This window comes from Procambarus clarkii, chromosome 47, assembly GCF_040958095.1.
Source record: "Procambarus clarkii isolate CNS0578487 chromosome 47, FALCON_Pclarkii_2.0, whole genome shotgun sequence".
In the NCBI taxonomy this organism is placed as follows: Eukaryota; Metazoa; Arthropoda; class Malacostraca; order Decapoda; family Cambaridae; genus Procambarus; species Procambarus clarkii.
This window is the reverse complement of record NC_091196.1, coordinates 12,253,680-12,278,679: the sequence shown is the minus strand read 5'-3', so window position 1 is coordinate 12,278,679 and position 25,000 is coordinate 12,253,680. Positions and strand designations below refer to the sequence as shown.

Here is a 25,000-nt window from a genome sequence, read left to right as displayed (position 1 = left end):
ACCTATCTTTATAGGTTAGGTTAGGTAGCTGAAAAAGTTAGGTTAGGTTAGGTTAGGTAGGTTAGGGTTAGGTAGTCGAAAAAACCTTAATTCATGAAAACTTGGCATATTAGGCAAATCGGGCCTTGCATAGTAGGCTGAGAAGTGCATTCTGGCTACTAGGTACGACATATATATATATATACATATACACACACACACCTAACTTGGGTATCAAGATACTGCTAGGTTAACAAGAGGCATTAAGTGCAAGGAAACATGTGCCACTGTCTCTGTCTCACACATGAATTCAACGTAGGACCTTTCAGTTGTGAACCAACTGCAGTGACCACTGTGCTACAGTGATGTACACATTATCCACTGTGCCACAAACAATTGACTAAACTATAATCAAATTGTTCTCTGGATTAGTTTAATGCAATACAGTACTTTACATGTGTTTCTTTTAAAACATGAAAGTACTGTACTGTACTTTGACAAGGATACTAATACTTTTTACAATTCTTATCATTTATTCAAACTTCATGATATAAAATATTAATGCACTTCTTGAAACATTAAGTTGGCTTTTCTTTCTGAATACTGTACAGCACTCGTATAAGGAACAAATACTTTTATCATCGACATTAATTCCATCATATTATGGGAAGATTTACACTAAGAAAATTTAATATTTAGTTATGGATGATATCTGCAGGCCCCATACAATAAAATTCATGCCTAAGTTTGGTAGGAATGTGTAACAATATTGTTATTAATTACTGTATGTGAAAACTCATTAAAGCGAGCTGCAAACAATACTAGTTTACAATACAGTACAAGGTTTGCTTGCCCAATGAGAACCAAGATGTATTTCTCATGAACTCGACAAAAAGCATATCGAGTGATAGAATATTGAAAGTCTGTATCTTGTAAGAAAATATAAGGACTAGAACAGAAAACAGATTAATATCATTAATTTAAAGTTCCAGGGAAGAAATTTAGAGATGTGGAGAGGGTGGAGACTTTTTAAACAAAACCACTTTACAAAACTCTTCCTTGAATTTGTATTGAACACAGGGGCAACCTCATCCTGGACCATTAAATTTATAGTGAAATACTACTGCAGTCTTTAACATTTAGGGAGCATGCAAAAGCATTTTGTTGCATAATTATTTTTTTCTGTAAGCACACATCCCGGTTGGAAAAGTGTATGAGGTATACTTTATGAACACACATACAGGGACCCTCCCCCCCCCAAAAAAAAAAATCAATACGAAAGTTATTATTGAGTAGACATAATTGGTTGACAATGGATATAAAGTGTTGCTTAACTTAGGAAAGGTTTCACACACGTCGACATGGTCAAAGAATGTGACAATCAGAGTTTGGGAACCCTGTGCATAGGCATCAATCAGTGCTGCCACTTACCAGTGAGTACTTGATTTGACCACACAAATACACGAGCTGGTTTGAAGCCTCACTATCATTTGTGGAGTTTATTCTGGTCTGGAATGAACCGTTCTCCAGTTCCTTCATATCACCTTGTTCGACCCTGTAGGGACACTTTAAATGATTCCTGCAGCACTGATACATGAAAGCCGTCCTGCCCAACTATTCACAAACCACGTCCATCATACAGAAGATTCTTACTTTAAGAGGCAAACAAATATGATGGCTCAGAAATTAGTAGTACTGTTCACCAAAGTATAAGTGGTAAAACCCTTAGTAACAATGAATAATGTGTAGGGAAAAATTTACAGTACCACAACCATAAAAGTGTTACAGAACTTGTATACACTACTCTTTCCATTGAAAAGTTATTATTAATGCAAGGCGTTACGTTACATGCAAGGTATGAAATTACAGTACTTGTATTTGTATCTTCATTTATGTAACAATCTACCTCTAATACAGCACAGTATACTCCCCTACTGGATGACAAAATGTAGTTAAATTTATTTCAATTATGTACATTAACATAGGTCAATGAAGTTGAAATCAAACAAATTACAGTACAATCATTATATTATGGTTACAATTATCATTATATCTATTTAACTATGTAAAGAAACCTCCATAATCCCAACCTCTATACTGTATAGTGAATTCCTCTAAATAACTGACCAAATCTGGCTATCAATTCGCCCTTTTGAAATGGTGATTTTTCTGAGAAAAATCTGAATTCAGGAGGATGTGCTTTGAAATCAAGATTACATTAAGCAATTTTCAGCAGATTGTATTTGTTTTCTTTTTACATTTTTGCTCTTTATTAATAAATTTCATTCATGATAATGCATTTTTATTTTAGAAATGTTTTACTATGATTCAACTGTCCGATTAATACAATTTTCTGTGGCATCTGTATACTTACTTAGCAAATGTATCGGCCATGTTTGTTTCCTGTGTATGTGCACTCTGGCCTCTCATTACTAAAACATTTTTCACCAGTTTCTTTGGATATACAAATATTTGAAAGTTGAAAGCATGTCATCTGGTATGTGGCAAGAAGGGGTTAAGAGGAACCATCTTATCATGGATAAGAAGGCAGAATTATTGAACAAACTAGAAGGTGGCATGGGAGGCAAATGGCTAGCAGAGAGGAGTATGGCATTGGTTCTAGTACCAGTTCTGGCAAAAATGCACGAGTAGTTATTTATAGCAGATTTAATATTTACATGACAATCTAAATATGAAAAATACGTATAGATGTAATTTGCTTCGAAAACTGAAATTTTGGCAACAAATAACTAAAAAGATACAAGCATTAATGAATAATCTGCATTAAGCAGAAATACAGATTATTCATAAATCTGGTACGATATGGTCTGGACTTTGAAAGTGCCACTGTACTGCATTACAGTAGCTACAAATTCAACTCTCTAAACTAAAGAATATATACTGTATTGCATAATCTATGTGTGTGCTGTTCTACCAATGCTTAAAATCACATTATGAATTACTTTATACATTAAAAATCATCAGCTACAAAATTTTCCACTCCCTTGGAACAGTCTTTAGGCTTCATATAATTCACATCAAGTCTCCTAGACTTCACAATTACAGTTGTCTTAAACATTGACATGGCAGTGATGTATATAATATATTTTTAGGCATATTTGCATACCCTTCCCAAAAATAAAAGATCCAATTTGCTCATTCATTACCTATACAGTACATGATCACAATCTTTAGTGTGCACAAGGTGAGCTATACTCTATCATAAAACTAAAAATCTTATATATGAAGCTATAATAAAATACAAATAGTGTAAAGAAATTTCATAACTCATGTGCACAACACAAGGTCGTCCTCCTCTTGATAAATGGCAAGGATCTTGGTAGTCAAGTCCCATACATCTGTATTTGTACAGTCTGGGTGTAGGACAGTGAACCAGGAGTGGTTGTTTATCTCGTCATCTCCTGGCACCACTATTCCATACACCTGCAGCACTATGTTTAGAATTGCTGCTGCCAACAACTGAGGTGAATACTTTAAGACCATTGAAGAATGATAAATGTCTTGTGTTATGGTCCAGGTCAAGTGGACAATTGGTACATTGTTGAAAGTTTTCTCACCTAACCAATCCTTCAAGGAAAGCAAGTAGTGAAGTAAATAACGGTGTGGTAGATCTACTTTCATCTTGAAACCTAAAACGCGCATCAGAAGCAGTTCTGCTTGAATAAGTGAGTCCCGCATAGTGAAATAAGGGTCCAGGGAGAGAGGGGGCTCTCCTCGGCGCACACAACTAATTCCAACATTAATTATGTCCCTTATCTTAATATCGTCGTCTTCCACCTTAGAAGCTAAATAGATGCACGTAGAACCAATGAGATATGGGTCATAATCCTCCAGCGTGGCAACCGTATAGAATTTGTGGTAATATGTAGCAGCTGTAGCTATGGTCAACACACTGGCCTTTAGTTTGATGCCACATTCAATAACAAAACGTGCTCCTGCGAAGTGATTGTAATTCTTGGTGTAGTCAACAGAAGGGTTAACATACTCCCTCTCAAGTAGATTTATTTGAAATAATGGTGTCTTAGCATTATTAGTTTGGCCTTTGGATGAGGAATTCATCATTTCTTTATACTGTATTTAAACGCCTTATGATAATATACAGTGCTTTGACTTATGTGGTGACAATATTCTTTCATCTAACCTGCAACAAGAAAAGGCCTGCTGTTATATTTCAACTCGTAAATGACACATTGTATATTTCATTAACAAGCAAAGCATTACAATTCATAATATTCCTAGTTTTACTTAGGAATTTTACTTAGCACAATTTTGTGAAGCAGTATAACAAGGGTTCAATTTGCAACCTGTGATTTTATCAATCTGCTAAAAATTATTACTTTTGCAACCAAATTAAAACATTCTCACTGATGATGGCAACCATAAAACCACCATGATTATGTCAAGGTAACCAGATTTAGGCCAAAATTATTTCAAATTAAATCATGCACCTAAATAAGTTAAATCACTAAGAAAATCTCAATCAATTCTCAATCATTATTTATAAAGAAGAAAATTAAAATATACTATTCTATGGATAATGTGTATCTATATTGTACGTGGACACCATTTCACGTCCAGGTAGGAATACTGTAAATCATTCTTAAACATTTTCAACAGGTGTGTTATTTTCAGTCTACATAGCCTATTGGGATGTACCTATTGGTACATCCCAATAGGTAGACCAGAGCTAAAGTGGTCATGCAGAAAGTTGGATAGGTAATGAAATGATTCAAACATGAAAGGTCAAGCAAGTATTTGCAGATCTAGCTTTGCCACAGGCAAAAAAACAGGTGTTCAGGAACCTCTGCACATAAGATGCCTCTGAGAATGCAAAGAAAACCCAGTAGCAAATGCAGGGAGGAGCAACTAAAGGATCCATCTCAAACATAGGAGGGTACAACAAACCCTCCATATTGAGAGAATAACCCTCTGGCATTAATACACTGAACAATCTCATTGTTAGTCATACCATAACCTGGATCATTAGCACTTCAGGCTGAATGTCACTGCTCACATATATGTTGTTAACTACAAATTAGCTATGTTTGTACAACAGTATATTGAAGAAAAAATGTCCATATAGAAAATCCTTGATAGGAAGTGTCACCTTGTATCACAAAAGATGGCAGAAACACATGGGTAAATACAGGTACGATTTAGTATTTTTTAAGTCAATATCTGTTGTAATATTTGATATTATAAATCATCATTAACCTTTGCATTACATAATAATGCATGTACTATGTACATACCTATCCTTCCATGCACATGCCAAAAAATGCTTCTGATACAGTATTTTAAAAGTCATATCTAAAACAAATATAATTAATCCTCTACATACCATAGTTTAGCCTTTTTTATTTTTTATTTATTTTTGCATATGGCTAGTGGGGTGGCTGGTGGCGATCACTGGCAAGTGATGAGGTGGTGTGCACATGCAGTATTTTCCCTTTCTATCTTTGTTCCTTATTTCCCACTTTACTTGTAAACTGCTTTCTACAGCTAAATGATGCATTAAGAAGTCAATACAGTAGTTGTATTTTTCATAACATGAGAAATATACTCATGTACTGATATATACATAAAGGTATCACTATATGCATGCCACATTTTCACATAAAAATATTTTCAAGTCCCATTATTACACTTCAGACATTTTAAACACTACTGTATATGCAGTTAACAATGATTAGGAGTTTTTGAAGCTCTCGGTGTGATAGTCTATGTAAACAGTAAATGCACGGTACAACTCCACTCCTTACACCGTGACCATAAATGTGAAGTTATGCTCCCCATACTTTGTCTTCTTGCACACACATTGCATTTCTTCCATTGGAATCTGACTGGAGAATTATGGAGAGAGGGGTACTGCAAGGGTCAATTTTGGGGCCAACCCTTTTTGTCATACATCAGTGACAGACGAGAATATTACAAACCATATCAAATTTGTAGATGACGCTAAGATTTATGGTAAAGTTGGAAGTGAAATTGATATTGAGGGCCTTACAAAGGAGATCTACTGAACCCCACAAATTATCAGAAAACCGAGAAATGCTTTTTAACATTGAAAAATGCAAGACCCCTCTCTGCATGTGGGGCATAACAATGCATGTCACAACTACCAATTTGACAACATTACCTTGCAGCAGATTGAAGAACAGGACCTCGAGTCTGAATCCACAGTTCACTGAAAGCTGCCAGCTTTCTCTCTTGTCGAGGCCACTAGTGTGTTAAGTGGCCCTCTGGTAAGTTGCACAACAACTGGGAGCAATGGTGAAAAAACAAAAACTAACCAAGCCCTAGGAGTAGTTAAGTAAACCTTTGACTTCAAGGAAAAGAAGGTATTTATTCAACTCTTTTTATGCCCCACTTGGATTGTTGTATTTGAGCATGGAAATCTACCTCATCTTCAATAAGACATCTGCTTTGGAGAAAGTTCAACACCAACAAAAATCATTCCAGAACCAAGTTGACCCTCATACCAGGAATGATTAAGGGTCATGGGGATATCACTATAAATCAGATATGCCAGGACTGATCTCATTGAAATTTTGAAAGTACTAAACAATTTGGAGGATACTGATCTAGACCCCTTCCTTAAAAGGTCAGATGCAACATAAACAAGGAGCAACAGTTTTAAGCTCAACAAGCCACAATGTAAGGCAGAGAACAGAATACATTTTCACCCACAGGGTTTTAAACCCATGTAAACACCTAGCTGCAAAAGCAATAGATACCAGAAAACTGCTGAATTTTAAAATCCAGCTCGATAAAATTATCAGAAGAAATGGAGGGATCTTTCACAAGCCACTGGCTTCCCTGTCCTTATCAAGGCTACTCTATAGTGGCCCATGGGTATAGACCCCAATATACTCACTTATATTATTTATTTATTTATATATATATATATATATGCAAGAAAGTACATTGGGTTTGTGAGGATACATAGCATGGTGTTTACATTCTTGTGAAGCCACTAGTACGCGCAGCATTTTGGGCAGGTCCTTAACCCTTAAACTGCACATGGCGTATATATATGCCCTGGCCCGTTGGTACCATAAATCAAAATTTTCAAACTTGATCTAACGCTTTCAAATTTTTTATGCATAATCTACTAGGCAAACGCTCGAACTTTGTCTAAATGATCATCGTTTCGTGAATAACAAGAAAATTAAAAATAATTATAAAATTTAATATTGAAAATTTCAGCTTTTCAGATCAGCTGCAAAAATATTAAATATCGCCAATTGTCCATCAAGTGTTGTTATGCTCTCAGAATAGTATATGATCTTCATTTTAATAGATTTTGAATATAGATTTTCAGTTTAGTTTACTGTAAAAAAAATGTCAAGATGGCATTTGAAATACAGTATGCCCCAAATTCAGACAACAAAATTCGTAACTCAAAACATTTAGTGTTTATGAAAAATCCATCCTAATAGGATTGTAGAACAGACAGCAGCGCACACTATATGTAAAAATGGTGAGAATTGGTCAGAAACTGAATTTTTTGAAGCCGACTCAATGTTGAAACTCTAGTTTTAGAGATAATTGAAGTTGAAGTTATCGACAACGTATAAGGTAGTTCTAATTCGTTAATTTACTTGTATGTTTTAATAAACATTGTTTGGCATTTGTACTCGAATGTGAGAAAGTTGTAGGTCAATATGTGTTGAAATGAAGTCAAGAAAAATCCCCCCCCCCCAAAAAAAAGGATAATAATAATAATTATAATGATTTGGGAATATATTTAGGGTATACTTTATATTAGTCAAAAAGCCCTAATCTTGTCCGTAATCATCAAAACAATCTAAAGAAACAAGGAAAATAGAGTTTGAAATCTGTGAAAAAATCAGCCCCAAAAAATTCAAAGTCCCAAGTTCTGCCAGTTATGACTGATTTATTTGTTGACGGATTTAATTCTTTTTTCACATAGTTCTGGAAAAGTATGCATTCTCCTGGATGTAAAAGTTACAACAAAATCAGATAATAAATAGAAAAAAATTTCCCTTAAAAAAAAAAAAAAAACTTGGACATTGGTGAAAGTAACAGGTACAGTATTATTATTGAACAATGTATTTGTATGACATAACAAAATAGAGCATAACATATTTACTCATTATTACTTATTATGTATTACTCAGCAATGCTATTAAAGCACCAGCTGCATATCCACTTTGTGGGCACTTTTAACTACTACTATTCTTTGTGCATTGGACAGGTGCTTGCATCTCCTTATTACTACATTATCCCTCAGTTCCAGTTCATAGGAGCTATTCTCCTTATCAACAAAACGTTCTTCTTTAAGAAAAAAATTGTCTAAAATCCATTTCTGAAAATATTGGAATGAAACTTTCATGATGCTGAAGTCAATAAGTTGGACATTTGTTTAACATTTAATATTAATTTTCACATAATTCATATATATTTTCACCCAGCCCAAGCTTATACCCCCATTTACAGCCCAGGCTATAGCAGTGTAAGGGTTAATCTAACAGATAATTATAAGTAGGTAAATTCTAGCAAAATTTATAAAATGATAACAGATACATTGCAAGAAAAAAAATGAGACGAGAGAGATTAGTAGGTATATTAAAGCACATCAGTAGCTCTGATTGATTGCATTGACAGCTTGATTGGTAATTTAATAAAGATTAAGGCACAATACAGCATATTGATAGCACATATAAGAAGACAGCAATGATCACAATGGTAAAGTTGTTTGGATTAGGTACATAAGGATTGGGGGATTGGGTAACACTAGATACAGTGCAATTTTAAAGCACAAGGTAGGAAACTATGAAGATGAAATTAGGTACTTTTTGTTTTTGTTTTTGAATGAAGCAAAAGTTGGACAGCTTTTCAATTCATTAGGGAGTGAGTTCCAGAGTGTTTACACAGATTAAGTTTGACTCTGGGGATATCAGATATTTATTTCTGGTGTGGTGATAATGGGTCTTATTACATCTGTCCAGGGAGAGTTACAGAGCAGGGGTTGCATTTAAGAATAGGGTTTTGTAAATGTAATTGACAAGAGAATGTGTGGAGTGAGTTAATGTTTAGCATGTTTAGTGATTTAAACATAGGGGCTGAGTGTTGTCTGAAAGCAGGGTTTGTTATTATTCTGATAGCAGATTTTTGCTGGGTGATGATGAACTTGGTGTTTGCAGTGGTTGAACCCCATGCACAGATACCATAATTAAGATAGGGATAGATTAGTGCATAATATAATGAGAGGAGAGCAGTTAGGTACATAATATCTGATTTTGAAGAGTATACCAACTGTTTCAGAGACTTTCTAGTTATGTGTTGTATGTGGGTGCTGAAGTTGAGTCTCTTGTCTAGGAATAGGCCAAGAAACTTTCCATCATTTTTAGTACTGATGTTAACATTGTCTATCTGAAGCTGAAGTGCATTTGTTGATTTGCTTCCAAATAAGATGTAGTAGGTCTTTTCTATATTTAGTGTTAATTTGTTGGTAGACATCCATAAGTGGACTTATTTATTTATTTATTTTATTTATTTATTTATATACAAGGAGGAACATTGGGGGTTAACAGATAACATAGGAATTAAGTTGATTTTACATTCTTGTAAAGCCACTATCACGCATAGCGTTTCGGGCAAAATTTAAAACTAACTTTTTTAAATTCATTATTCACAACATTATTTAGTGTGTGTGGGTTGGGGTCTGAGTAGATGAGGGTATAGTAGTATCATCAGCAAACAATATAGGTTTAAGAATGTTAAGAGACATTAGGCAGATCATTGATGTATATAAGAAATATTGGAGGTCCCAAGATGCTGCCCTGTGGCACTCCAACAGTTATTGGTAGAGTGGGAGAGGTTATATCACTGATGGCTACACACTGGTGTCTATCACTAAGATATTATCGAACATAGTCCAGTGCAAGGCCTCGGATTCCATAATGATGGAGTTTAACTAAGTAGTAGTTGTGATTAACAGTATCAAAGACCTTTCTCAGGTCAATGAAGAGTCCAATCGGAAACTCATTTTTGTCAAGGGCTGAGTAGATTATATCAAGGAGACTAATAATTGCATCATTGGTACTCTTTTGGGAGCGGAAGCCAAACTGACGGGGGCTGAGTATGTCAAATTTTATGAGGTAGGAATAGAGATGTTTGTAGATAATTTTTTCAAATATTTTTGATAGTATGGGTAGGTTTGATATTGGTAAATAATTGTTTGTCTGCCGGATTGCCTCCTTTATGAACTGGCGTTACTCTTGCTTTTTTAAGGATATCAGGGAAGGTATGACACTCTAAAGATTTGTTGAACAGCAGAGCTATGGGTGGCGCAAGGGCATGGGAGGCGTGTACACAATATTACACACTATGTAATAGCAAAGTTAATAATAGCTAAGGGTGGTGCAAGGGCATGTAAATAATATATATCTTTTACATAACATTCTGTACCTGAATTTACTTGGAATACAGGGCATGAAACAACTTGACATAGCTTAAAATACATATACACAAAGATCATAAAATAAATGAGAGTTGTGTTTGCTGATACTCCAAGTATGAGGAGTACTGTGCATAGGAAACCTTCAAACAAAAATCTTTTGTTGTCCCTCATGATACATTCATTTTAATGGGTTCACAATAATGTTTACCTCTTCCTGATTACATGAAATTAAAGCTTATTAGTGTATCTTGGCAAATTACATGATTTACTCATCAGTATGAAGGGGGTTTAGTGCTGTGACAAGTAGGGGTAGGGAACATTTATAAAAAAAAAATGTACATACATCCTCACTTTGATTAAAGATGTTTTCACAGTTAAGACTTGATCATGTAACTTATATCTCTCTTCCTAGCGCATAATGAATGTTTATTGATGAATCTTGATGAAATAAAAAATATTTTTAAAGTGTTCTACACACCAGAGCATGATCGGAACTCTTTGTAATTATAATAATAATTCATTGTGTTGGGGGACAGGAAGCCAAAGTGTATTCATACACATTTGGCTTTTATCGAGGCCCCCCCCCCACAAGGCCGAATTACTGACCCTGCCCAGGATGCAACCCTACAACAAGCTGACTAACTCCTGAGCACCTACTTACTGCTAGGTGAACAGAGGAATTAGGTGAAAGGAAATGTGCCAAACCATTTCTGTTCTGCCCGGAATTCTCGATTGTGCGTCGAGAATGAACTTGACTGTACTACCGGGTCCTTCAAAAGGGGGTTGCCCTTAAAACTGTAATGCCATAAATTACATATCCCATAAATTTTATGGGATAACATAAAAACTGTAAAGCAGAAAATTGGAAGGAAATTTGACTCTTAGGATGGCATGGAATATGCACTCTGATCCTTAAATAACACTAATAGCCGTCACATGACAAATATAGCTTAATCCTAACATTCAGGCTGCTCTCTAATGCTCTACACATTTAAACAGTATTAAAGCACATAATACTCTCAATAATGTAGAGAAATGCACTGACACAGCTCCTGTGGGAGGAGAGTACCACGGACTCGCCATAGTGAGTACTCTGCGAGTACCACGGACTGCATGCAACTTCTGGTTTCCAGTAGCTTTTTGTTTAGTTCATTTATTATGCACCCATACCCATCTTGTGAGCAGTGGTGGAAAGGGTTACAGAGGCACAAAATGGGCTCAGGGACTGAACCCCACAATTCATTTAGCTAAGCAAGTTACAATCTTGATGAGCTAGTTACAAAATGCAATACACATTGTCACATCATCATTAGGTTCGAGATCGACCACAAGTACAGTTTCTAAATTAAACAACTGACATATGTGGAGAGCTAGTGTCACAATTAATATGTTTATCCTGCACACCGCCCCCCATCCAGTGGGCAGCGGTGGATCCAAGTAGCTCGGTCTAAAACCAAAATTCAAAATAAAATGTTTATTCAGGTAAAGTACATACAAGGTGTGATACAAATATTGATGAATTTATAGATAGAGCTAGTACATATAATGCAACGTCGAAAAATGGAGCACAAGCCAAATCATACAAAGGCATTTTAACAAGCTTATTTGTGCTTTGTCAATAGTGTGTACGAACCTAACCTAGGCATTGCTAACCTTGGTCAGGTTGTTAGCGTGGGGGTTAGTCCGTGCATGTCTAGCCTCGGTTAGGATAGTGGTTAAGTAGGTTATAATATTTGTGACTTGTATAGCCAGGGGAAAACACCAGCATTATAAGACTAACCTAATGCTAAATCACGTTTTGAATACAGTATAAGCACAGAGCTTCATCAAAGGAAAAAAATGTCCTCAATTATTAAGAAGTCTTCTCCCCTTTCACTATATGCAATCGCAGATCAAACACACAATGAATGATAGACAGTACACTACATATTATCCCATTTAAAAAAGACAAAAATGCCAGTGTCTGAAACCGTTTACAAGACCACAGAGCACGAGCAGCGGTACTCCCTTGTGGTGGGAGTAGCCTGGGCCTGGGGTTAGAGCAGGAGACAGCAGGAGCAGTAACAAACCTTGGTCAAGAGGACCCGCAGCACCACCGCCTCCCTCGGAACAACACCAACTGGCGACGCCTCGCTCCCAATTTTTCACTTTTACATAGCAGCAAACACAGACGTAAACAAAATGTCGAAAACGAACTAGATTTTTCGATTATACATTTCAAACTAATCTGAATTTACCCGAGGGAAATTAACACTCTAGTGGCTTCGACAAGGACAGGAAGTCGGCGGCTTGTCGAAGGTCAAAGACCTGCCCGAAACGCTATGTGTGTTAATGGCTTTGCAAGAATGTAAAAATATCACTAATGTAATCTCACCAACCCATTGTACCTTCTTGTAAATAAAATATTATTATTATTTTATTATTATTATAGGCCCCCCTCCCCACCAAATATGATACTAGGCACACAGAAGACGGATGGCACATATATGTTTACCATTTCGGACATCAAACTAATACGTTTCGTACACATATCATTGCTCAATCAATTTTAAAACCACAATATAATGTTATTATTAGTTAAAATCTTCTACTTAACATGTATATACTTATAAAATGAAGTTGAGTGATGTTTTGTTTGATTGTTGTCGCCAGAGGCGGCTAGTTTATTGTGCAACCCATACTCATCCTGTGAGCGGTAGCGAAAAAAAAACATTACAGAGGGCACAAAAGGTCTTTATCAGACCTCAATGAAAGGGAACCATCAGGGGAAAGCACCAAGCCATTGCGACTATATAGCACTGGGAAGGGATCAGGATAAGGATTTGGGATGGGACGGGGAGAAGGAATGGTGCCCAACCACTTGGACGGTCGGGGATTGAATGCCGACCTGCATGAAGCGAGACCGTCGCTCTACCGTCCAGCCCAAGTGGTTGGTTAGACCTCAATGGAGATTATTATATAAACAATTTCATCTATCCTTCACACCTTATAATTACAATGTCAGGTAGTTATAGAGAATGTTCTATTTCAAGAGCTATATATGTACAGTAAGTCATTATACATACATGGTAGGTCTTATCGCTAATACATAATTGTTTGAGCAATGGAGATATACAGTCATAGGGGAGCTGCTGTTTATTATTAGTCTTCACAATACACTACTTATTTCTTAATCTCATTTGTCGTTTATCTACTGCATGGGAGCGAAATATTGATACAGTGCAAGGATATCTCTAAATGGCTCAATTTTACTACAATCTAAGATATAGTGTTCGAGTGTGTGTTCCTGTCTTTGTCCACACACTTTACACTTTACTTCATCTAGATACCAATACAAGCCGTACTGCCAGAGATACTTGTAGCCAAGTCTTATTCGAGCTGTGACATCGTCTGTTAGTTATTAATTAATTAAATTACAATAAATTATTAAACTATTTTTTTGTTCAGGAAAAGTACATACATAGTTGATTTACAAACATAATGTTAGATTTATAGATAGAGCTAGTACATACAATACGTAAAGCCACTAATACACATAGCGTTTCGGGCAGTGTGGGAGGGGGGGGGGGGAAACCACTTAGACTAAAACTTAATAGTAATTGGGATTAAGTATAAATTGTGTTGAGAAAAAGAATAAAGAATAAAAAAAGGGGGGGGGAACATGGCAGAAATCAGCAGTTGTACAAGTTGGTGAACAAACAGCATTGTTTAAAAATAGCAAGCATGGGTTGACATTTAGGGGGTAAGGTGGGTTACATGGAGTTAATTAGGTAGTACAGTACTTAGTTTTACTCTTAAACTGGTTGAGAGAGGTACAGCCTTTGACATGATTGGGGAGGTCATTCCACATTCTGGGTCCCTTGATTTGTAGCGCGTTTCTAGTTTGGTTAAGTCGCACTCTTGGAATATCAAATAGGTATTTGTTTCTTGTGTGGTGCCCATGAGTTCTGTTACAACCTTCTAGGAAGCTTCTAAGGTAAGGATTGACATTGCAGTTCAGTGTTTTAAATATATAGAGTACACATGAGAGGATGTGCAGTGACTTAATATCTAACATTTTCAAATATTTGAGTAAGGGTACCGAGTGTTGTCTGGGGCCAGAGTTAGATATTGTTCTAATAGAAGCTTTGTGTTGAAGGCTGTGAGAGGACGTGAATGATTTTGTGTAGAAGAACCCCAAGCACAAATACCATAATTAATATAAGGATAGATGAAAGAGTAATAGAGCGTCACCAGGGCAGGGCGAGGTACATAATATCTGATCTTAGAAAGAATGCCAACAATTTTAGAAACTTTTTTTGATATATTTCGAATGTGTCCCTGGAAATTCAGCTTATTAGACACTAGCTCTCCGCATATGTCAGTTGTTTAATTTAGAAACTGTACTTGTGGTCGATCTCGAACCCATTTATGATGTGTGTTACGGACCCGAGTCCAGCGTCCGAGCCCGGAGCAGTGACGACCACGCCATCTGTGGGTCAGCTCCCGAAACCCCCTCCAAATGGACGACGCCATCTAGTGAGGACGAGATATACCGGCCACAAGGGCTAGTTTCCCGTCCTAATCAGCTCATGACGTAGCCGCTGCTGACCTCTGGTGAGGTGCTGCTTAGACAGCAACGCCATCTATGGAGTGGATAGGTGGGCGTTTGTGTCTAAGCCTGTAAGTGAGGTGCCCTAGAGTGTAACCAGTACTGATGACGTGTCTGATTACAGAGTCGACCTGGGACTGCTGAATCGGATGGTGGATCAGTCTACCCAAGGCAGCCGTAGAACCTCCACGCATTTGCTGCTGAAGCTGTGAGTCACCCCCCCTCCCCGGATGAACACTGTTGTGTTAGCCTGCCTGTGAGGTGGCAGAACCAGGGATTGTCGTACCCGGGGCTGACTGGTGGAGAAGACTAGCCACTGGGGTGTTGTGGTGAGGAGAGTGATCTGTGGGATCACACGAGGCTCCTGCCTAGGGCTCGCAACCCTAGTATCGGTCGTGGAGTGGCCTAACCTGCGGAACTGATTGGAACCTGCCAGCTACAGGCTGGACTTGTGGTTGAAGGCCTCCACGACGGTGGCCTAACCTGCGGAACTGATTGGAACCTGCCAGCTACAGGCTGGATTTGTGGTTGACGGCCTCCACGACTGCGCACCCAGTGGGACTGTGATTTGGCTGGCCTGTGGCCGGGGTAGACTCGCTAGGAGAATCCAAGGATTCGTGAGAGGCCACGAGAAGAGGATCAAGGGCTAAGCATCGTTGAGCACCGTGGAGCATCCTGTGTCTTCGGAGAAGAAGTTATTGTAAATAAGTGTAGTAATAGCAACCCCGCTTGTGACGGTTTATATACTTATTTATTGGTGATGGAATAATTATATATTTAAGTTTACGTGCAGTTTTATACCTTCCCCTTTAATTTACTTGCGTTACGGAGCACACCCCTTGAAAGCCACTACTAACTTGGGGCCGGATACCCAAACTCTATTAACATCAGAGAAAGAACCCAGTTGCGACCCAAGAGGGCCGTAACAATGTGACAACTTATACTGAATTTTGTAACTAGCTCATCAAGATTGTAACTTGCTTAACTAAATGAATTGTGGGGTTCAGTCCCTGAGCCCATTATGTGCCTCTGTAACCCTTTCCACTAGTGCCCACAAGATGGGTATGGGGTGCATAATAAATGAACTAAACTAAAAAAAACTAACTATCGATGAGAACACCAAGGAATTTGCCATCTACTTTGTTACTAATTTGGATATTGTTTATTCTTAGATTTGATTTGGGGATTTATTGCCAAACAAAATATAGAAAGTTTTGTCAATGTTAAGGGTGAGTTTGTTGGCAGTTAGCCAAAGATGGACCAGTCTCCTTATTTTGTTACTTGCCCTATACCCCTATTTTACTTCACACATTTCATTGTGATAAACAATGGACCTGCTAATTCCAGTTTACACTGTTCCATTTTCTTCAAATTCATCCAGGAGTTCTCATCTAATGATACATTTTAAGGACCTATTTGATAACGCAAGATTCCGTTCAATAGTGCCTTTATTTACTGCAACCTTAGCAAGGGCGTCAACTTTATCATGTTCCTGTAGCCAACAGTCATTGTTCCGACTGGCATCACATCCACAAGGAAAAGCCTTCAAGTATTAATAAACAACAGGTACACGCATATAGAAGTCAACACCCGTATCAGAAGATTTTTAGAAAAATGGTAGAGCGCCCCTCCCATAAAACTTTTATAAATCCACCATGAGCTCTTTTTCAGTGCGGTCTGCTGCATGATGCGAGGTGGACGTGTTGCTCCGCACATTCGTGTTTGCATGTGGCTGCTGCAGCTGGATATTGTGAATTTGTTCTCGATTGTTGCAGTGATAGTCAGTGCCTTTGTGTGTCGAGGAAATGGCTGAGGCGGTCTGCCTAAGTGATAGACGATCCTGCACTGAGCCTGAAGAATATGAGAGTAAAGATGACAGACAAGATGATGCCAGGCCGTATCAAGCAGTAATGAACAGATATAAACGGCGAAATATTCACAGACAGCGAGACCGTGACAGTAAAGGTGAAATAACAGAGACAAAAAATGAAACCCTACTCAGCAGGACGCAAGAGATGCAGACTAATAGAAGGAAGAGGCTGCTATTCCCCTACAACGTGTCAACTGAACTTTCATCAAAAACTGGAATGAACGGTTCGTTTGGCTAAGGAGTTTTTTTTTAATATGAACCACTATTCAAGGAGGGTGTTCACCGGCAAGATTCAAAATGGTGAAAAAATCATCCCATCTTGTTGCAATTGTCGAGGCAGCCACAATACTGGTTCCTATTTATGTCGCATGAAACCTCATCTGAGAGCCTCCAGGACGGGTCCTACAAGTAGGATAGATGTATCCTCGAAGGAAGGAAAGATTGTGCAGCAGGAACATGGAGGAAACAACTGGAAGCCAATGGCAGCCCCTATGAGCAATTTGTGGGAGAAAGGAACGGAGACAATTAAGGTGAGCCTAGGGAAAGTAGGAAATGCAGCTGAAAAAATTAAACCTTGTGGAGACAAGGTTCAGGACAATATAGTGAACTCGGAGGTTGGTACTCAAATATTGGAATATCTAAAAAAAAAAACTAGACAAGAGGATTGATGCATTAGAAAAATTAGCTATGGAGGGGTAGACGGGGTGAAGATGGTGGTGAAACAGGACTTGAAATGGAAAATGAAACAGGACATGAAATGGAAAGTGAAACGGAAAGTGAAACAGGACGTGAAATGGAAAGTGAAACAGGACGTGAAATGGAAAGTGAAACAGGACGTGAAATGGAAAGTGAAACGACGTGAAATTGAAAGTGAAACGTGCGTAGAAGAAAGTAAGAAAGAACATGACGTATTGATGATAGAGGATAGTCAGGAAAATGAACTTTCTAGTAGTGTTAACGGTGTTCAACCTTCTGTAGTGACAAATGTTGAAACAAAGGTTAAAGTAAACCGCTATACAGAATAAAAAAAAAATAGATATGAATAATATTACCTTTGATGTTAGTAGCTGTTGTGCAAGTGAGGAGAAACCAAAAATGTTACGGTGTTGGGAGAGTGTGTCTAAGAAACTCTCATATCTCATGGGATGTGACGGACAGGGCCAAGGTAGTTTTATTATTAATCATGGATGAAAGTAGAGTGCGGATATTATTTTGGAACGTTAATGGGTTAAAATGTAGTGCGGTGGATGTACACTACTATACTCTTAGAGAGTACTATATTAACCTGAAATGTTAAATGAGATTTTTGTATTGTGATTTGTGTATTTGTACTCATTGAATTTGTGCCCCTTGAGGGACTTGAAGTAAGGGATGGGGGGGGGGGGGGGGTAGAAATAGCCTAAGCTACTCTTTGAGGTGTATTTTATAGCTAGTTCAAACACTAGCTATAAGTTCATATGATATCCCCATCTCACAGGATGGTTAGTCATAGAATCAGGAGAGAATATGAAGCGCGAGGTTCATAATAATAATAATAATAATAATAATAATAATAATTTATATTTGCAAGAAGGTACAATAGGTTGGTGAGATTAATGAGACTGGTATTTTTCCATTCATGCAAAGCTACTAACACTCAAAGCGTTTCGGGCAGGTCCTTAATTTAACATATCAGGTAAGATGAGAAGGTAAATTGTACCAAGGTTCATCTATATATATTCAATATATTCATCTATATTAGCCTGCACGAACAACATCTGGATAGAGCACAGGAACAATGCGCCTGCCAGAGAAGAAACTTTCAAGATCTTCCTTGTGTGCAGCCAATATTCCAGTATCATTCACCTACCTTGGATGGAAGTTCTTAAGAGTTGCATAATTTCTCTAATCTGGATCAATTTGACCATCAAAATGGCATTTATACATCTGTTATAATTTCATTTTATTTGTCAGTTTGGATTTGATGTAGTTTATCGAGCTGAATACTCATTCTATTTCAGCATTTGAATGCGGTAATATTAATGTGGAAATGGCACACTTGCTAATTTCCTCAAATTAATTTGAACCAGAAAAGTATCTTTAAATTATTCTAATCAACTAAATTTATTTTTGTAAATTATTGGTATTCAGCCTTAGCAATTGTTTTTTTTCACCTATAGCTCTTCGACCATGACTTCACAAATTGGAGATATATCTTTGCTTGGCTGCAACATATTATTTGCTGAGAAGAGAGATATGTCTTTCAAAACTTTTATATAATCAGGCAGCCTCTCCTTCAGCCGTTGAAACTGTAACGTACGATTAAGTTACGTTGTTGAGTAGATTAGATATACGGTGTTTAGTGGGGTTTCATATTAATTTAGTAGTCTTGGATACAGCAGTGTCGTAGACGTTGAGACGGAGCTTGGAGCAGAGCTGAGCTGAGTGTGGCCTAGTGGCTGGCTCCCTCACTCTCCCACACTTCACCTCTTATCACAACTTTATCAACACTCGAAACAAGTTATCACCTAAATAAACGCACGATCAGGGTCGAGTGCTTAACTCATGATTTCCGCCACCAGATGATTGGATGATTGTCGCAGATGTGACACGGCTTCTGCTGTCTGTTATAGCAGCTTAATAAATAAACTATTATTTTTACCGGAAGGCACTATCTCTCTAGCGGTTTCGAACGGGGACAGGAAGACGGTGGCTTGTGAAAAAAATATCCCATCGTTGTTCCTGAGGATTTTTCCGAACTGGATTTTAAACTGAAATAATGATTTTTAATGAATGAAATAATACACTGAAATAATAATAAAACAAATGGTCAGAAACTGGCAAATGCTTTTTTATATCGACAAGTACAAGACCCTGCATGTGGGGGCATAACAACCCACACCACGACTACCAAATTAATAGCATTACATTACAGCAAATTAATGAAGAAAGGGACCTTGGAGTTAAGATCCACCACTCATTAAAAGTTGCACAACAGGTGGGTGCAACAGTCAGAAAAGTTAACCAAACTCTTGGGATAATCAAGCGTTCATTTCACTATAAGGAAAATAAGGTAATTGTTCAACTGTATAAATCTCTGGTGCGTCTCCATTTGGATTATTTTATACAATCATGGAGACCTCATTTTCAGAAGGACATAGTTGCTCTGGTGAAGGTGCAACACCGGGCAACAAGAGTCATTCCAGAGTTAAGTCATCTCTCATATCAGGAACGTTGAAGGCCACAGGCCTATCAACACTGTAAACCAGGCATGACAGGGTGGATCTTATTGCAACTTTTAAAATACTGAACATGCTAGAGGACGTTGATCCGGATATTTTCTTCAGAAGGTCAGGTGTAACTCAGACAAGGAGCAACGGTTACAAGCTCAACAAGCCACAATGTAGGACTGACAACAGGAGATGCTTTTTCACCCACAGGATTATTAACCCAAGGAACGCCTACCCACCGAAGCCGTAACTGCCAAAACTATGCTGAAATTCAAATATACATGGTAATCATCAAGGTAAATGGGGGGACCTTCGGCAAGCCACCGGCTTTCTGTCCTCGTCGAGGCTAATGGGGACAGTGGCCCTCAGATAAATCAGGTAGATATTGTAATAATTTACGTGAATTTATCTGGGGGCCACTATGTCTCTAGCGGTCTAAACGAGGACAGGACACCGGCGGCTTGTTTAAGGCCCTCCCGTTGGTCCTGATGATCTTGTCGAGGCGGATCTTGAATTGCAGCAGTTTTTGACATTTACGGGTTCGGCTGGTAGCAGTTCCCTGGCTTTATAGCCCTATATTTATATATATATGGGTGAAAAAAAAAATCTGTTTTGTCATATATGTGACTTGTTGAGCTTGAAACCATTGTTACGGCTTCAGAGGCCAGGTGACTCCATGGATTAGGGAAAGAGAAATGATAGGAGGGGGGGGGGGAGGGGGGGGGGGAGGGGGGGGGGAGGGGGGGGGCCAAAGATACCCGGGCGCTGCCGGGTACCTTCCCCTAGTTGGTTTATAACTCTATGTGTGAAGTAGTATCGCTTGTTTGCTGGCCTACAGTGTGCCTTGTTAGATATGAAGCTGGTGACCCTTATATGCGTTACATGGGATTTTGAACTGCAGTAATGTCCTGGTATTTAGGTCTTCGGCGGGTAGGCGGTTCCACGGGTTTTAATATATGGTAAGAGAATGTTTGTTTGTCTGTCCGAGGCTGGAAAGGCCACCATCCTGTATGATTCACCCCACCCTCTCTGTATTTTTATCTTTAAAACACATTGATCTGTGTTCTTAACTCCTTTCGATTGCCCCCTTCAGTTTGTTCACAAACATATATGGAGGTCCTCCTCAAGGTCGAACTCCAGACCCTACCCAGGATGCAACTCCCCCCTCCATACTTAATCAACTCCCGGGGCACTTATTTACTGCCAGGTGAACAGAGGGCATTAGGTGAGAAGAAACGTGCCCAACTATTTCAGTTAATTTGAGTCCCACCTGTAGGGATTCGAACCCGGGATTCTCGATTGCCGAGAACGAACATAACCGTACTACATCGAGGCGGATCTTGTACTCAGTCGGTGTTCCAGACTAAAAGTGGACGCATGTTATTGAGAGTCTGTGTCACTCTCACACTTAGTCTGTGGCCCTCCTAGGAAAAGATCAAGCAAGAGCTGGGCCTCCCAGGAAAAGATCAAGCAAGAGTTGGGCCTCCCAGGAAAAGATCAAGCAAGAGCTGGGCCTCCCAGGAAAAGATCAAGCAAGAGTTGGGCCTCAGGGAACCATAACCCCCACTAAGAATCACTGGTTATAATCTTGAAGTAGGACAGGCCAATCTCTTAATCGAAGGAACAAAACTTCAAGCTAACACTTAAATATATTGATTCACTTGAGTAACATTTATATACTTCACCACATGTTATGTTATGTTAAATCCGTGCTTTCACATAAGACAGGATACACATAAACAATCAAGTGACAACAATTACATTATCCCCTCTTTGGGAAAGACGTCTGGGTTTAAGCAAAATTCAGGTACCTTACCTTGAGGTTACCTTGAGGTGCTTCCGGGCTTAGCGTCCCCGCGGCCCGGTCGTCGACCAGGCCTCCTGGTTGCTGGACTGATCAACCAGGCTGTTGGACGCGGCTGCTCGCAGCATGACGTATGAGTCACAGCCTGGTTGATCAGGTATCCTTTGGAGGTGCTTATCCAGTTCTCTCTTGAACACTGTGAGGGGTCGGCCAGTTATGCCCCATATGTGTAGCGGAAGCGTGTTGAACAGTCTCGGGCCTCTGATGTTGATAGAGTTCTCTCTCAGAGTACCTGTTGCACCTCCGCTTTTCAACGGGGGTATTCTGCACATCCTGCCATGTCTTCTGGTCTCATGTGATGTTATTTCTGTGTGCAGGTTTGGGACCAGCCCCTCTAACATTTTCCATGTGTAAGTTATTATATATCTCTCCCGCCTGCGCTCAAGGGAGTACAGATTTAGGCTCTTTAGTCGGTCCCAATAGTTTAGGTGTTTTACTGAGTGAATTCTAGCAGTATAGGATCTCTGCACGCTCTCCAGGTCAGCAATTTCTCCAGCTTTGAAAGGGGCTGTCATTGTGCAGCAGTACTCCACTCTAGAGAGCACAAGCGTTTGAAAAGTGTCATCATCGTATAGCATCTCTAGTGTGATGAGAGTACACACAAATAGAGAATCTAAAGTATTAAATCTATTACTCTGAAATATGTTCTCAAAATATTTTCCCAAAGCAAGGACAATCATAGCTCCCACAGTCTCCCACAGTCTCCCAGGATCACAGCAGTGTAGGATCCAGTCTTGGCAGAGGACTGTTATGCTCACCCCCACAGTAGTCTGGGAGGATGAGTCCCCCATGGTCACCTCCCACATAGTCTGGGAGGAGGAGGTCCACCATGGTCACCCCCACAGTAGTCTGGGAGGAGGAGGTCCCCATGGTCACCTCCCACAGTAGTCTGGGAGGAGGAGGTCCCCCATGGTCACCCCCCACAGTAGTCTGGGAGGTCCACCATGGTCACCCCCACAGTAGTCTGGGAGGAGGAGTCCCCCATGGTCACCTCCCACAGTAGTCTGGGAGGAGGAGGTCCACCATGGTCACCCCCCACAGTAGTCTGGGAGGAGGAGATCCCCATGGTCACCTCCCACAGTAGTCTGGGAGGAGGAGGTCCCCCATGGTCACCCCCCACAGTAGTCTGGGAGGAGGAGGTCCCCCATGGTCACCTCCCACAGTAGTCCTGGGAGGAGGAGGTCCCCCATGGTCACCTCCCACAGTAGTCTGGGAGGAGGAGGTCCCCCATGGTCACCTCCCACAGTAGTCTGGGAGGAGGAGGTCCCCCATGGTCACCCCCACAGTTGTCCTGGGAGGTCCACCATGGTCACCCCCACAGTAGTCTGGGAGGAGGAGGTCCCCCATGGTCACCTCCCACAGTAGTCTGGAGGAGGAGGTCCACCATGGTCACCCCCCACAGTAGTCTGGGAGGAGGAGGTCCCCCATGGTCACCTCCCACAGTAGTCTGGGAGGAGGAGGTCCCCCATGGCTACCCCCACAGTAGTCTGGGAGGAGGAGGTCCCCATGGTCACCTCCCACAGTAGTCCTGGGAGGAGGAGGTCCCCCATGGTCACCTCCCACAGTAGTCTGGGAGGAGGAGGTCCCCCATGGTCACCTCCCACAGTAGTCTGGGAGGAGGAGGTCCCCCATGGTCACCCCCACATTAGTCTGGGAGGAGGAGGTCCCCCATGGTCACCCCCACAGTAGTCTGGGAGGAGGTCCACCATGGTCACCCCCACAGTAGTCTGGGAGGAGGTCCCCCATGGTCACCCCCACAGTAGTCTGGGAGGAGGTCCACCATGGTCACCCCCACTGTAGTCTGGGAGGAGGTCCACCATGGTCACCCCACAGTAGTCTGGGAGGAGGTCCACCATGGTCACCCCCCACAGTAGTCTGGGAGGAGGTCCCCCATGGTCACCCCCACTGTAGTCTGGGAGGAGGTCCACCATGGTCACCCCACAGTAGTCTGGGAGGAGGTCCCCCATGCTCACCCCCATAGTAGTCTGGGAGGAGGTCCCCCATGCTCACCCCCACAGTAGTCTGGGAGGAGGCCCACCATGGTCACCCCCACAGTAGTCTGGGAGGAGGTCCCCCATGGTCACCCCCCACTGTAGTCTGGGAGGAGGTCCACCATGGTCCCCCACAGTAGTCCTGGGAGGTCCACCATGGTCACCCCCACAGTAGTCTGGGAGGAGGCCCACCATGGTCACCCCCACAGTAGTCTGGGAGGAGGTCCCCATGGTCACCCCCCACTGTAGTCTGGGAGGAGGTCCCCCATGCTCACCCCCACAGTAGTCTGGGAGGAGGTCCACCATGGTCACCCCCACAGTAGTCCTGGGAGGTCCCCATGGTCACCCCCCACAGTAGTCTGGGAGGAGGTCCGTTTAACTGCTCGTCTGCAATAGAAAGATGATCATTCCATCTCGTTCACGAAAAGAGTATCAGATAAAATTATTTCGTACTGAAGAGTGTCTCGGACTCCTGGACTTGCAATACAGGTGAAGAACTTCTCTGGCGTGCGTGGCTAAGCGATAAGTCCTTCTGTACACTTATGACGGATAGTTGAACCCCATTCACACTTGTGGTAGACAATCAAACCTCTCCACGGTAGACGCAGGATTATATTTGATCCTGAGTTGATGGGTAACCAGACCTTCTCTTCCGTTGCTGGCTGCAAATTCTTAATTTTTTTTTCTGGAGTAAATGAACATTTAAATAAATTGATGTTCGTGACAGATTGCAATAATGATGCATATTTTTTGCTCATTGCTGCGGATGACTGTCCGTTGCTCGGCGCCTGTTCATCCTGCCGTCAACAGACTAGAGCAATCTAATTCGTTTCATTATTATTTGCGATATGTGTGCGTGTGTCGGGTGGGGGTGGTGGGGGGGGGGGGTGAGGGTGTTGTAGGGGAGGAAGGGGGAAGGGGGGGGGAGGGTTGTTCCAAGGGGCAGAGGGACTGACAAACAAGAGGTAGATCGTTAGGTAGTCTGGAGCGGGGCAGTGACCATACAGAAATTGCCAGAAGAGGTATCAGTGAGGCGGAAAAGCGAG

The 25,000-nt window shown here is 40.4% G+C and overlaps 1 protein-coding gene across 2 annotated transcripts; it reads right to left on the bottom strand.

The window, feature by feature from the left end:
* Nucleotides 1–492: 492 nt before the first annotated feature.
* LOC138350753 (cyclin-Q-like) lies at nt 493–12,686 on the bottom strand. 2 transcript variants are annotated; one of them, XM_069301971.1, is made up of 2 exons: nt 12,499–12,686; nt 493–4,141 (listed from the first exon to the last, which is right to left on the bottom strand). In XM_069301971.1, exon 2 carries the CDS (start codon nt 4,060–4,062, stop codon nt 3,268–3,270), a length of 795 nt encoding a protein of 264 aa, XP_069158072.1. In that variant the 5' UTR covers nt 4,063–4,141; nt 12,499–12,686; the 3' UTR covers nt 493–3,267. The 2 variants fall into 2 exon arrangements, with proteins under 2 accessions (XP_069158072.1, XP_069158074.1); XM_069301973.1 differs by having other exon boundaries at nt 12,400–12,499.
* Between the last annotated feature and the right edge of the window lie 12,314 nt (nt 12,687–25,000).

What these genes read in the sequence shown, in the direction of transcription:
- LOC138350753 (XM_069301971.1), bottom strand. Translation starts at nt 4,062, where the DNA reads ATGATGAATTCCTCATCCAAAGGCCAAACTAATAATGCTAAGACACCA.